Here is a 16,166-nt window from a genome sequence, read left to right on the forward strand (position 1 = left end):
CACATGTCTTTTTCCACAAGAGTTATTGTGCACTTTTTCACACCAAATCATCTTAATGTATTTGCATTTCCAGATATAAGTGTTTACAGAGAAATACAAATACAAATAAAAGATGATTTGGTGTGAAAAGGTGCACAATAACTCTTGTGGAAAAGACACGTCTCATCATGTTATTGGTCAGTTGCGCCACATCTACATTCTGATAAAAAATTTAATGACATGGACCAATTTTGATAACAGAAAAAAGTGTAGGATTTTTTTTAACCATAAAAAAAATGTAGGGATTATTTTTGACTATAGAGCAAAATGTAGACACTAAAAACATATTTAACCCTAAATTATATTAGTGTTCAAGATTTGTTAGACTGCTATCGGATCACTTCTCATTCTCAACTAAAATTCTTAAATTAGTAATATACCTATACATAATACATGCATGAAGGGAGTAATGCTGGGAGACCCAAATTATTATTTTTTTTTTTGGACTGAATGAAGAGGACCACCTTGAATGATATATGGCCATAAATTTATTATTGTATTTATAAAACACTTTTTTTAAAAAAAAAATATTAATTTAATCTCATGACAAATTCATGCCGAAAAATTTAGTGTTTCCAACTCAATTAGCCATCAAATAATTTGTGAGTGTGCTAGGCATGTCCTCCTCTTAAAAAGACAAACTTGCCAATTAATTATTAAAGCCTACCATATTTTATTTTTGATAAAAAATCCAAATTTCAATACACGCGTGCACTTCCAAACAAGTGAGTTCCATTTTACCAACATGACATGAGAAAGGGTATCTTGACAACTGTATTAATTATATACAGTTGTCACTATTTTTGCGAGTTTTTTTTTCTTCCTTTTTTATTATCAGTATTCGATTTATTTGACTGTTTAATTTGATTTGGCCGTTGGTTATGACATCAAGTTATTTTAACCTTATTTCGATCGCAGTTGTTAGGAATCAAACTATATTCCTCTTGTCCTTTATATAAGGTGATTCATATAATGTGGAAATTTTGAAAGTTTATTTTTAAAGTACATTTAATTTTAAATGCTTAAAGTAAAACTATTAGTGAAGTCTTAAAACAACACAATACTTATAAAAATAAATTAAAATATTATATTTTGCCAATATGTGTTTAATTGTTTTGAACTTTTTGGGGTATTTTGTTTTGTCCTAAAATTTTTATGCTTAAAATTCTTGTTTGTGAAAATCTTGTTTGTGTTGCTTGGGCTTTAGACCAGTCATGCTAATACGAGTTTAATTATATTGTTAGGGATTTGGCTAACAAGTGCACTATATGGTGCATAGTGCACAAATTGGCTAATGAATACGAATTTTATAAAATTTATCGTTGGATTGAAAGTTTATATCATATGGATCATTCATATAATTTTTTTTAAAAAAATAAAAATCATTTAATATGATATTGAGACCCGTCAAAATTAACGGTTTATGAATTTTTATTAAATACCGTTAATCTTTACGAGTCTCAATAACATATCAAATGATTTTAAATTTCTTTTATGAATGATCTATATAATATATATTTTCAATCTAACGGTGAATTTTGTAAAATTCGTATTCGTTATAATAAAATCGCCGACTTGTTCACCATGCACCATATGGTGCACTTGTGCATGTTAGAACTTGCCTTTCAGTAAATGTAAAATGGTATAAAAGTCATTTGAAAAATAAAATACATTTTAGATTTTTTGATATTTTTGGGGGAATTTTCTTAGTCATAGCTTAGAATCTAATAAATACATCTTAATTAATTATTACTAATATCTAAATTATTTAATTTTACTATAATTAATCTTCTATCACATTATTAGCCCTCTAAAATACATACTATAAATTGTACCCAATAAAAATAAATAAATACTATCATATGAACAACATATCATTCATAATAAATAATATCCTTTGTTTTGTATTATGAGCACTTAGTTTAGTGCTCTTTGTTGTAAGGGTTTGAGTACCCCTTTATACTTCTTTATAATAAATTTTTTATTATAAAAAAAAATTCATAATAAATAATGAGTCTTGTTAACGAGTGTCTCCGTAAACTCTTTAAGTATTCAATTTAAAGAAATTATTTATTCAAAAAATAAAATATTTCAATTTCCAATGTGTTGACTTCACACATTTCCATAAATATTTCACAAAACATTACTATATAATGTAGTATTTAAGGTACTTAAATAGTGCCCAGAAAACACAGTTTAACATTTTCCATAAATAAATAAATAAATACATTTTCCTTTACTCTAGTTTTCTTTACTCTTAACCTTCACTTAATTTTGTTAAGAAACTTCACTTAATAGGATGTTCGACTAACTAAGCTGAATTCTTTATTAAGAACCCCAAGAACACCGATATCTAGAAGTTTTCTCTCCGGTTATAAAATTTATGTTGGGACACCAATCAACTATGCTTAAAAATTTACCAAAACCAAGAGTCAAAATTTATTAAACCTATGTTAGTTTGCACTTTTATAGGGACGTAAATTTGACTCATATCCAATGAGCACTCGCAAAAAATATTCATAACGGATAGGGTAAAAACTTGCATTTTGGTATGGACGGACGAGTATGGGTACGGGTAGGGGTACCTTAGTACTCACCCCGCCCCATACCCACATAAGATATATTTATTTTATATATTATTATTATTATTATTATTATTATTATTATTATTATATAGTAACATATGTTTATCGATTTAAAAAAAATACAACACTATTAAATTATTACACATTATTAATAAAATGTTTATTTATAACCTAATACAAACACAATATAATATGTTAACAAATAAATGAATTAGCTTTAAACCACTCATGATGTTAATCAAATTTTTGTTTATAATTTTCATGAGTCGACATTAAAATCTTTTAAAAAAATTAATTATATTAAAACGATATGATATTTTATAATCGATCGATTTATTTTTAGTAAAAATGTGGGTAACGGGTACGAGTATGAGTACTTAGGTACCCATTGGGTATGGACGAGTACAAAAGTTGTTACCCACACGGGTATGAGGATGAGTACGTGTATTTTTTCAAACTGCGGGTATGTGAATGACTACTATAGTACCCTACTCATTTGCCTACACTTTTATTTTAATTTCTTTCTTCTTTTAGTCAACGTATTTTCCGCGCACAATTGTAAAATAAAAAAATCAATCTTCTAAAATAATTGAAATTATTTAAGAATTTGAGTTATCTACAAATATTTTTTTATACGCAGATCACTCATGTATAATTAAAAGATCACCTGTCACATGTTGGTGACTTTTGTTTGTTTTTGTTTAAGAACTCAAATTTACATCTAAATTATTTTATTGGTGGTCCTTAATATAAGAAACAAATTATTTTTTAAATTTATTAAATTAAAAGTATATGGTCTATAATACATTTAGATATATTTATTATTCAATTAATCTATAAAGTAATTAAATTATTTCTTATATTAAAGATTAGAAAGAGTAATTTAACAATTCCTTCGTTGAGGGATGTGTTCTAAGTACCAGAACAAGGCTCAAAATATAGTAATAAAATGCTTAAACACATCAAAGAGAAACTTCTATTATATTATACTCCATTTTTTATTTTATTTTGTGGTATAAAAAATTAAGGTGAGGAGATGGTATCCCTCGAGACAAGTTAGAGAAGACTTTAGAGCTCTTAAAACAACAAAAACACTAGCCGGACTCTCTTTTATACTCCATTCTCACGGAACATTATAATTTTTACTTTTTATTTTTATTTTTTTAATTGCATTATAACTCTTACTAATAAATTAATAAACAGATTTTAAGCGCAATAAATCCTAGCCCCCTTTTTGTTTTCTTCTTCTAATCACAGTTCTTGCTAACTAACAATATTAATATTATTACTAGGCAGGAACCTTCATCTGAGTTGCAATCTAAAATCTCACACTCATGTTTGAGTTCATTTCATTTCGGCTAACTAACAAAAGATAAATAAATGTATAATATTTATATATATTTTTTATGGAAAGCCATGCATATCTCCTTTTATAAACTCATTAATTTTGAATTGATGATATATATGATTGTCAAAATCAGCTTTTCATGGTTGAAGTCGGCAATTTCCATTTTCATTACATTTTCCACACGTACAATAATAAGTACAATTGAGAGTAAGAAAGTTATAAACGTCCCATTTTGCAAATGAGGCATAAAACATCTGTCTTTCACTATCCGCATGCGCATGCAAACGTGTGAAAGATCAAGAATAGAGTTATACATACATTCATTAAAACCAAGAAAAGAAAATAGATAATCCTATTTGGACTTTCTAGCTAGTTAATTATAGTCCCCTAAAAATTAAAAATATTTCCTATTTTCAACAAGGAAAAGGGTGCCCCATTTGAACTATCCCTTGACCAAATTTTTAATTTGGGTCGGTGTTAAATCCCTAAACTCATCGTCCATTGATTCTCTCCTAGCTCTCTACAACTTGTGAGAATGAGAACTCGTTCTTTTCCAATCCACCAAATGCCGCAAAAATTCCCCAACCTATATATATACAATAATAGATGAAAATAATTACATCGCCAATTTTATATAATTTTAATATAAATTAAATTAAATAAAGATCATTGCTTGAATTTCTTACCTCAGATGGATCTTGCAAAGTGTATGAAGCGTTGGTTTCTTTTGGAATTTTAGAGACAAGAATTCCACTCCCTTGGCCCCTATTGCTTAAAACCTATATTATTAATACATCCAAAGTCACAAGTTAGTATAACATAATATAATAGTAATTAATAATTATTTTTAACAAGATAGCAAGTGAAGTGATGACATTTTTACCTTGAAAGCATCTTCGTCAGTTCGATCATCACCAATATAAATTGGAAATACGTTGTTAGAATTTGCAAAACCTATAAATAAATAAATAAATAAAAGTTAGTTAGGATATCATGAAATATAATATATATAATTTTAATTAGTTATCAAATTAAGAAAGACTTCTTTTGCATGAAAATTAACTTACCAAGTGACTCTAATAAAAATTCAAGAGCCCTTCCCTTGTCCCATTTAATGGTTGGTCGAATCTCCAACACTTTTCTCCCTTGTGTTAGCTTTAGCTTTGGGTACTCATTCAACACTAAGCTTACTTGTTCAGCCAATGCTGCCCAACTCTAAAACAAATTAATAAAAGAAAAAATGGTTAGAAATTACTTAGCTATATAAAAAACATTTTTTTTATTTTTTTTTATAAAAAGTATATATTATTATACCCATCAATTTTTAAAAATAAAAGTATATATCCATGAATTAACGTGTTTAGTACTGTCCAAAATATAATTAACGTGTTTAGTGCGTGTGGTGCGTATATTTGCTTGCTAAGCATTTAATTAATTAAATTTTCTAATTATTGTTTTGTTGACCGTTGTTGTTACCTTTTCGGCAACACGGCGAAAATGTACAGATAAACAAAACTTGTTATTTTCCACCATAGCCCCTGGAACACACTTTGTTTTTTCCACCAAGATTTTATAAACCTGACCCATATATAAAAAAACAAAGAAAAATTAGGCACATAGAAAATCACATACCTAATAATTGGAATATAGATTCAATTTGGTGGTATAATTGTAAATAATCATAAATAATTAAAATTAACGAACCTCATTTATCATGGGCAAGAATTCATTAGCAGGCTGCAAAAGTACCCCATCATTATTACCCTGAAATAATACATGCACGAAATTAGTAAAATAAAAATAAAAATAAAAATACTAATAATCTTAGACGCAATAATTTGGTTAGAGAAAATTATTTCTCACTTTCTTAGTGCTTCTCCTATTTGTTGGTCCCTTAATATCCATCCCATGACTTCCAGCATAGTATAATTCTGACAACCTTACAAAGCTAAATAGCTACAAAACAAAAATTATAAACAAAATCCAAATTAGTATACATATATATATATACACAACATAAAAAATGTTTATTTTTTTAATAAGAAAAATGGTGAAATTATTTTCATAAAATAATATACCTTGTCTAAACACCTTCCACTAACGATGGCTGTGGGGAAATGCTTTGCTATATCCTTCAAAGTCGCTCTCATCTAATTTAATTATATAAAAAAAAAATAGTTATATTCTATTCTATGAATTTATGAATTAGTATGAAATTAGAATCAAACGTGAGAGAAAAGGGTAAAATTGTAAACCTTTTTACTCATGAAAGCTCTATCTGGATCTGTAACAATTGGAGATAGAGTTCCATCATAATCAAGAAAAACTACGATTTGTTTCCCATTTGAATTGTACATTATTTGATTAAACATGTTTAACGCCGACGGATGGAAAAGCTGCAAATTACAGTTTGAAAAGGACAAATCAGTCAAATAATTGTTACGAACGAACATAACATACCATAAATAAATATCATCATTCGTTCTAAATTGCGGTATGTATTAGTCTCAGTCGCATATATCTGCATCTACATAATCTGAGAATCACAATTGTGACAACAACCGCAATTTAGAACATAGTTTTGTGTATACTAATTAAATAATAATGCTTACGGTCCAGTGAGTTTGGTCCCGATTTTCAGAACCGTGTTTGGTTCGTGCAGGAGAAGAAGCTCTCATGGAATCAATCCATGAGTTAACTTTAGTTGTTGTTCCTTTGCCGTTATTATCTTCCAAAGGTTTAATGAAATTGTTTTTGGGCTGAGCCAATATTCCATCAAACCAAGCCATTAATTCTGGTACTGAAGTTCTTGGTAAAACATTAGAGTTTGAAATCGACATTGCTAACTCCATAAGCCTCTCATTCAAACGTGATTTTCCTAACACATTTTGGTTTGTCATATTTTAAGATAAATAAAACAATAGCAATAGCAATAGCTTATGTTGAATTCTCTTATGAGAGGAAAAATAAGAAAGAGGGAAAGACAGAGAAGAACAGAGAGGTGAGTTTGTTATGTTTATGTGACTTGTTTCTCTATGCTCAACGTGGGTTTTATAGGGGAAAAAAGTTTCAAGAAAAGGAAAAGGCAAAACAAAAAAAAAAAAAAGAAAAAAAAAGAAGAAGAATCAAAGGCACTTTTTACTCGTTGGTTGGTTTTAGTTTTAGTCATGATGAATTAGTTTAGGGGTATCTATGGTCAATTTATAACTTCCGTTACACGGCATGAACGGACCAAAATACACTTATTTATTTTCTTGTACTTTTTCCCAAAACTAAAATTGGAGGATGGTACCAACCGTTAGTTCATTTAGTGGTGATTGCCGCTGAATTTGATAGGGAGGATCACGATTCAATCCTCCTCAATTGTAATTGGGAGAGAGTTGGAACCACTTAATGCTAGAACTGATCCTTCCTCGAACAAGATTAAATTAGTGGTAAAAGTAAAAAAATAATAATTGGAGGATAGACATCCTATGAGTTTAGCTCATTGGATAGGAATGTCTTATTTTATATTTAGGGTTGAGGTTCAAGCCCCAGACATCCTATAGTAAAATTTCTAGTCATTAAACTATTTTAAAAAAAAAAGAGAAAGAAATTGGAGGAGGAGCCGCATAATAATCTAACATGAACCTTCTTTTTTAGATATTTTTTTTATCTCTTTAATTAGTTTTTATGTTTACAATTGGGAGAAATTTCACTCATAGATTATTTTCTTTGATTTTAGTTTATAGAAATAAAGTGTTGGTTATGAGAAGGTTTGAAAATCATCACAATTTTGAACAACAATACAAATAAAATTGAATATTTATGTCATTTCATGGGTGATTATTTGCACACACTTGACACACTAATATAAAATATTTGTTTTCTAATTTTGTTGATAATTAATCTCTAAAGAACTTGGTCAGTCACTTTTGGTGAAATATCCTCTCTCAATTGTATGTCATTTATAAAAATATACTTAAATCTGATACTTTAGTAAAAAAAAATTGGACTCAGTTGAGTCCAGTTCTACGGACCAGGATCACCTGCGGTTGAATTAAACTGCAGGATACACAGTAAAGCAAACTTGTTCTATTTTTATTTAACAAATTAAAATAAATTAAAAAGTAAAAAAGATAATGTGTTACGGCAGATCCTGAAGTTAAATACAACTGCAATCCAGTTCTACCGAGAACAATATAACCCTATTATTGATAAAACAATTGTGATTTTTCTTCAATAAAGAATAACAATGAGGATACAGTGTTTTAAGGTTTTTCAATTATTCTTTGTGTATTAGCCTTACCTTAACTACTGATCCAAGATTATTGATATTAGTAGGAAAGAAATTAAAGCTATATGAACAGGATTTATTCATATTCCTCTAAATATTAGACCAAATCAGCATTTACTATTTTATAATATTTACATGTGATATTCCTCTTAAATATATTTTTTGATTTGTCAGAAGAATCTACTCCATATACATTTCTTTAATACATAAATAAATAGATCAAATTCTAGATAAAAGTATCACATTTCACTCCAATTATTTTAGCCAGATTCTACCTAGCAACCTATCTTAAAAAATTATATGAAGGAAGAACAAGAATATGAAATTTTGAATTAACCAAATGGAAATAGGGATTTTTCTTCCTTGTGGTTATAGTTAATCGAAGGAACAACCTTAAGTCCGTAACTGAAAGGGAATTTCTCTGATACTGCAACAAGATTAAAAGAAGCAAAATAAATTGTTGAACTAGCTTCTGGAATGAGGAAGGACCACGTATGTTAACAAACTATAATAATAATTGTACCAAAAAAAACTATAATAATAATAATAATTTATATTGTCGTGAACCTCATGAGTGCAGAATTGCCAGCCACATACATAATTTATTTAATTTACCTATGAACATTGGCATCTCTCTTTTTTTGTTTGTTTTGGCATCTCTTATTTATATAGTAAATATTTATAAATTAATATGTAATTAAGTTTTATTGGAGTTATCATTTCCATAGTTTCCAGCCTGATGGATATTTTGTGCACCTTCACTTTTTTTATCAGCTCTTTCTAGGACAAATAGTTCGGAAAAGTCGAATTCGATTCCTGGTTTAAAATATTTTTTAACTAGACTTTACATTTCTTGTTGTCGAATTCTAAATTATCGAAATCCCTTTTCATGAGAAACAGATGGTTAATTAAAAAAAATTAGCAAAATTTGATAGAATCGGAGTTTTTTTATTCCATGAGAACCAGATGGCTTAACTCTTTGGTTTTTTTTTTTTTAAGTAGCTTTGTGACTAGAATTTTACTTTTAAAGGTGAAATAGTGGGAGTATCGGAATTCGAACTACGGTCCTTACATTTTACATGCAATGTCTCAACCAAATGAGTTATGTTTATGAGAACAACTCTTTGCTTTATTTAGGAATAAGCCTCGATTAATTTTGCCTTTCCATGGTATTTTTGTGTTTATATTGTTACAATTAATATGCAAATTTCTTATATATTTTTTCTATTATAGGCACATCTTGTGCTTAACTTATTTTAATATTATTTGGCTTCTTAAAAAATATTTACTTGTTTTTTCATGTCTCTACTCTATATTTAAAGCAGGGCTGTGTCATCAACCGCATTGTTTTATAGACAATTTTTTTTTCAAGTACTTTAATAGTTAAATTGTTATCTTCTAATGTAAATAAATAAGTGTATTAGAGCGTACCCTTGATTTCACATTTCTTTCACATTTAAATATGTGAGTCTTGCCATTTAACTACTTAAACAAAAAATAAATAAATAAGTGTATAGAGTTTAAATGTCAATTTCTACATTTACATATGATGTCTGGCCAACAATAAGTTGGTCAAATGGTAAAGGTCTTGGTCCCCTTAAGCATATGATCAGGGGTTTGATTTCTCATCTTGTGTGTCCCACAGATTTCCCGACGGATATTAGTCATCGCTAATGACGGTAACTTTTTTACCAATATAATGGTAATATATATATATATATATACTCTTTTGGGGTCCTTAATAAGCTTACCAATAAAATTTGAAATTCTGGCAGGCTGGTGACGGATGTTGAGTTTGATGTTCCAACATCGTACCAATTCAGAATACCAATAAACAGGCCGTCTATGTGATCCAATTTTATGCTCAACACTTCTACATTATTTAATTAACTTTCTATCTTAATAACTTCTTTCAAATAAAAAATAAGTCTATACTTTTTTGTTTTCATCAAACATTTATGTTTTTTAGCATATTTTTATTTTCATAAAATCGGATCACACAGACGGGCGCGGAACGCGTCCGTCTGGCCACTAGTTATTATAATGAGAATGAACACATCTATTAATTATAGTTCAAACTGTAAATATTGCCTACATACGAAAATTTTCTGGCTCCATCACTCGTTTTTAGCATAAAGTTTGTAATATAACAAACAGAAAAGACACCAAAGAGACATCTTAAATTTTTCCATTATTTAAAGGAACATGCCACAATTATCATGCCACGATGCTTATTACATTGTAACATGACATCTTTTGCTTTTCTTTTTCTCTTTCTCTCCCAAAGTGGTCTCTTACCAAGATTTAAAAACCTCCAAATTGTTGAGTCTTTTTTTTAGGGTATAGTTGAATGCATAATTACAAAATTATTATTTCGTACTAGTACCTTTTAGATATTGCCATAATTTTTGTCAAAAAAAAGAAAAAGATATTGCCATAATTTGAAACATATATATAAGAAACAGAATCTTAATAACCATGAGCTATATAAATACATTGACCAATCAATCTACGCCCCTAGCTTGTATATATGGTTTCATTGAAACAAATACAAATTTCCAACCTTGTATACAGAAAGCTTCAAAACCAGGGGCAGAAATGGCTTCTTTTGTTTGTTGTCTTGCACCCCTTCTTTATCGTCTTCCATTGAGTATACATTTGTATATGCTAATTGATATTCATATGTAGTTATGTACCATTTTCTAGTTTAATGCACTCCACTCTTTACTTTTTGTATGTAAACAAAATTTAGTTGTTATTTGCTTCACATGAGTTTTAAAACTTTCTATTAATTAATTATTACATGCCACAGATGGATACTCCCCGTGGCCCGTGGGTTTAATTAAAAACAAATATAAATTATCAACATATAGATTAATGTTAGGTTGTTAATGTGAGTTTAACTCAATTTGTGATTTCGTCGTCTTAAAAGTGTGACGAAAAAATTTCGGGTTTTAGTGGCAGGGTCACATTTTCTGGTTTGTTTCACGGAGGTGAATGATGAAAATATTTGTAGGGGTTTTCCTTGGTGTACCGATTAGGTACTAGTTCATGCTTTCACTTTTCCGATCTCTGGTATCCGGATTTGTTGAAATCTGCATGCTTCAAGGGTTTCGGTTCTGCGATGTTGCCGGATTTTTATTTGTATCGGTCCTTGTGATTCATTCTAGACTGACTTGATATCCTCATCATTTGATGGATTATTTGACTCGAAAGAATCGTTTTTCTTGCTAGCATTCGCTATAGGGAGTTGTTGATTCTTGAACTTTCCTGTGTTGACGATCGCTCCATTCACCATACTATAGATCTTTGATTAGTGCTTGTTAGGATTAACTAATGGTTGGATTTAGTTGTGTTGTTTCAATGGTTTGTAATTTCTCGACCTACACATTGTTTGGACTCATTGTCAAGGTGTATGCAGTTCTAAAAAAACGGATTAAACCGACGATCCAAACCAATGTAAATCGAAAAAACCGAATTTATGGTTCGGATAAAAAACCAAACGAACGAATTTAAAATCGATGTGGTTTGGTTCGGTTCTCAGTTTCGGATTTTAGAAACCGAAGAACCGATGAAACGAACCGATGGTTATATTACCAACCATTTATTGAGTTCATCCCATCAAACAAGCCCACACCTAAAACGGCCCAACCATTTCTCTTTGTTAATTTTACCCTTCCCTCAAACCCTAACTTAATAACACGCAGCATCAAAATCTTGTTTCTCCTAATTGGTTGATACTTGATACTATTGTATCTCTGTTTTCAATTTTCATATTCCATCTTTGTATTTTATGTACTCCATTTTCCATAATTTTTTTAGTGTATAATTTAATCAAATTTTGTTTCTCCTACTACATCTAAATTCAACATGGTGTTTCTATTTTTTCCTTACATCTTCAAAATTTGTTCTTTATGTTTTAATCCACTAACCCATTTGCTTTAAATTTTGTTTTGTACACAGCTTATTTGATCTTCACCTAATATTCCTCCTAATTTGAAAATCATGTCATTGTCTTTTCTTTTAATTATTTTGATAATTGATTAGATCAAGTGTTACGTGTGATTGAAAAAAATAACTATTGTTAAAAAAACATTTTTCGGTAGACTTGATTACCCACCCAAGAGGCCAAGACTCTTTCGGTAGACTTTAGCCTTTTTATTTTTATAGATAGGGAGAATGACAAAGTCATTATAAACTTATACACACAAGTGAAAGAACCGGGATTCAAACCCCGATCATAATATTCGATCTAATGATTTCGTCATTTTTTGCTAGTCCTTTTTTATCTTTGCAAATCTTTTAATAAATGGAATCCTTACCTATTATGAATTTTGGAGTGCCCTTAATTTAAATAATTTGTTGGTACATTGAATAATGATTAAAATCATTAAATTAGTTCTGCACATTCATATAATGGTATCTGCATTCAGGACCTAACCTTCCTAACTACAATTATGTTAGTGAAAAGCATAGTATCTCGTAAATAATCCTACTATATAGAATATAGAATAATTAGCATCCGATCGAAAGCTCTTTAGCATTAGCTATATTTGTTTGTGGATTTAAACACGTTCCACCATTTTTGTCTTTGTTGCTTAATATATCACGTCCTAGCTGCATTTTTTTTTTTTTTTTAAATAATCGATTCACATGTAAGTTCGTGGATTTTTGGTTTTCACCTCTGTATTTTCCCTGAATGTGCAAATGATTTTAGTTTTCGTCCCTAACATTAAATGTCGTTTCAAAAATGATGATATGGTAAACGGAGACTGACGTGACAACGTTTGACATGACAAACAATTATGATGTGCAAAGATGATGCTCAACCATCCACTTAGAGTGACCAAATCCAAAAATGAAATTGCAGAGAGGGATCAAATCCAAAAAAATGAAATTGAACCGAAAAACATATTTTTCTTTTTATTTTCCTAAATCCAAAATCTCTAAACCCGGAAATCTGCGTTAAAGGTACTAAAACAATACTATTTTCTTCTTGTTTTGATATTGAAACTATTAGGATTCTCTTTCAACCTATAAATCAAATGTGTTCTTTTTCATCTTCATAATTTCTCTCTCTTTTTTTTTCTTCTTCTTCAACGGTACTAGATTCAACATAAATCATTTTATTATTGACAAATTCAACGCAAGCTATTTTTCCTTATACACTAAACTTAATTTGCGTGCGTGTACACCACACTTGTAATTTGTAAAGAATGTAATTAATTATTGTGTTGATGATTTGACTAACTTAGCTTGTGAAAGAATTCGAATATATTCTATGAGCACAAATTGAGTCCGATTTTACCTGATCAAAAGATCGTAGCCCGTGAACGCAGCTTCAATTAATACAATAGTTGTGAAGGAGATGTGGTGTATTTGTCAGACACTTTGACACAGTAGTCAGTGTTTACGTGGGAGGTTTGAAAGCTTAACAATAGATCACATGACCCTTCTATATGAGAGGGCATATATAGCTTCCAATGCGGAGTCAAGGTATCGATGTGAGGGCGATCTTGCGGTTTATAGCTTCCGGTGCGGAGTTAAGGTATCGATGTGAGGGCGATCTCGCGGCTTCGACATTTTGTCGGAATAAACGATGGTAAAAAATAATTAACCCAACTACGGGAAGCCACGGTGGACACACGTGCCCCTCTAAATACTTTGTTTCCTTTTCTGGTCCCCCACACTAAGCCATCAATGAATCCCATCATTTTCCCACTGATCCTTCTATTAATTTTCTTGAAATAACGTCTATATGCCGACAAGAAAAGAAAAATACGAAGGACTCTCAAGGGAACGAGTGGGAAATTTTACACATAAGAACACAGTCACATACTAAGAAAAAAGTATACTAGTAGTTGATAATACCTTAGTCTAGTCAGATTATTAATAAAATAAAATTCCTTTGTCATTCTTTACATCAAAACTCTTCTCTTTGTTACAATTATTAATTTCTTTCTTTTTGGTAGAATCAGAGAAATTATACCTTAGTCTAGTCAGATTATTTGACTTTTTTTGATTCGTTCATAACACGGACAAATATTTGATTCCAAAAATGACCTTAAAAGTCCACCGTCTCACTCTCACAAAATATCTTAATTAGTTAAGGTAGTTTGGTTCACCTCAGTGGCGGAACCAGAAAAAATATCATGGGTGGGCCGAAAAATAGTCAATCTATTTTCAAATTGAATTTTTTGCTCCTCTATTTTCACATGTTACAATTTTGGTACCAACAAACTATATTTTTACTCTAAAAATTGTGATTTTTGGCTATAAACGTGATTTATTGTCTCCAACATTGAATCTAAAGATGAAATATCAAATTTGAGACCAAAATTCACAATTTTTTCCCATTAAAATTCGCTAATTTTACAGCAAAAAAGTAATAAAAAAAATATTGAGATAGGACTAAAATTGCAACAAATGTGAAAATATGGGACTTGAAAAATTTAATATTAATTAAACATATATTTTTATGTCATTTCATATTTATATATGCTAGTTCAACTGCTAATTTTATCTATTATTATAAATTTAATTAATTATGAACTAACATTTACACTAATACTTGAACTAATATGTGTACCGAATTACTTATAATCATCAATAATATACTCTAAATTAATATTTACATTAATATTTGTACATATATATATATACCGGACGACTTAAAATCATTAATAATACATTTAAATTAATACCCTACATATAAAAAAAAATTATTTTTTGGGGTGGGGGTGGGCCATGGCCCACCTCAGCCCACCCCTAGGTCCGCTGCTGAGTTCACCTAAATTTATGATCCTGTTCATTTTAAGTTAACCAAAAACCTTGTATCTTTCATAAGAGTATATCTCTAATACTATAATTTTCATGAGGAAATGTATAATCAAATTTTATAACATAACGTAACCAATGACGACAAAATAAACTAAATTATCCAAATTTTGTTTTATATGTATTTTCATATATTTTTAAAATGTATGGTACTTTTACTAAAAATACTATATCAAAGTTCAATGTAGTGTCCAATTCATTTATATTTTTGTTCTGAGCCTAGAATGAATGATCTCTCGGTGTCCGCTACTTTGTGACCCAACACAATCTTCACCTTCTAATATGTTGTTAGTTGGACTCTTGAAGTTGTCAATTTATAAAATAAATTAACTTAAAAATAATAAGATGGGTATAGTGTCATCTAATTATCTCTTAAGAGAAATTAATTTAAAAAGCATATAATTGTGTTATGAAAACAAAAGTTATTTTTCTTTTGGGAGGATATATAGAAATAATTTGAGTGGACTAAAAAGTAAATAGGCAACAAGATAGCTTCCATCTCTTCAATATTTAATATTTTCACTTATTTATTCACTTTCAAATACATAAAGTTAATATTTTAATGTTATCCTAGTTTAAAGCCATTGTAGCCAAAACAAAACAAAAAAAGACCCATACGAATATTCGATATTTAAGTTTGTCATTATATTATGGTAAAAAAGTTATTTAGAATAAAATGTTTGAAAATTTGTTATATAATATTGTTAAAATATAAGTGAAACTATTGTGCTATTTTTTGTAAAACTTATTTAAATAAATAAATAAATTTGACTATAATTATCAATGATAAATTATCCAATTTTTTATGTATCCGTCACATACAATTGTCTCGTGTATATTTTTTAATAAAAAATTAAGAAATTTGATTAGAAATATTTAGGATAATTTAGTAAACTTGATAGTAATTAACTTTATTGTATTATTATTATAGTATTATTAATAATTAATAGTTAATAGTATATTATCTATTTATTTTTTTTATGAAAAATATTGTTTATGTTTATATTTCTATATTCCTAATTTTACGCATATTCATCTTATTTTTTCTACAATTTTTTTATTGACTATTTTGTTCTCTTTT

At 29.0% G+C, this 16,166-nt stretch overlaps 1 protein-coding gene across 1 annotated transcript; it reads right to left on the minus strand.

Annotated features, from left to right (window-relative positions):
- Nucleotides 1-4,106: 4,106 nt before the first annotated feature.
- Nucleotides 4,107-7,141, minus strand: LOC123909093 (probable trehalose-phosphate phosphatase C). Its single transcript, XM_045959869.1, has 10 exons — nt 6,585-7,141; nt 6,228-6,368; nt 6,051-6,122; nt 5,836-5,928; nt 5,677-5,736; nt 5,449-5,550; nt 5,040-5,187; nt 4,856-4,926; nt 4,659-4,751; nt 4,107-4,558 (listed from the first exon to the last, which is right to left on the minus strand). The coding sequence occupies exons 1-10, from the start codon at nt 6,870-6,872 to the stop codon at nt 4,493-4,495; spliced, it is 1,134 nt and encodes a 377-aa protein (XP_045815825.1). The 5' UTR covers nt 6,873-7,141; the 3' UTR covers nt 4,107-4,492.
- Nucleotides 7,142-16,166: the final 9,025 nt, after the last annotated feature.

This window comes from Trifolium pratense, linkage group LG2 (genome assembly GCF_020283565.1).
Source record: "Trifolium pratense cultivar HEN17-A07 linkage group LG2, ARS_RC_1.1, whole genome shotgun sequence".
NCBI classification, from domain to species: Eukaryota; Viridiplantae; Streptophyta; class Magnoliopsida; order Fabales; family Fabaceae; genus Trifolium; species Trifolium pratense.

What these genes read in the sequence shown, in the direction of transcription:
- LOC123909093 (XM_045959869.1), bottom strand. Translation starts at nt 6,872, where the DNA reads ATGACAAACCAAAATGTGTTAGGAAAATCACGTTTGAATGAGAGGCTT. An exon ending in GAGCTTTCATGAGTAAAAAG is followed by an intron (nt 6,123 to 6,227) that starts GTTTACAATTTT and finishes TAATTAAATTAG; the next exon opens with ATGAGAGCGACTTTGAAGGA. An exon ending in CTGACGAAGATGCTTTCAAG is followed by an intron (nt 4,752 to 4,855) that starts GTAAAAATGTCA and finishes TTAATAATATAG; the next exon opens with GTTTTAAGCAATAGGGGCCA.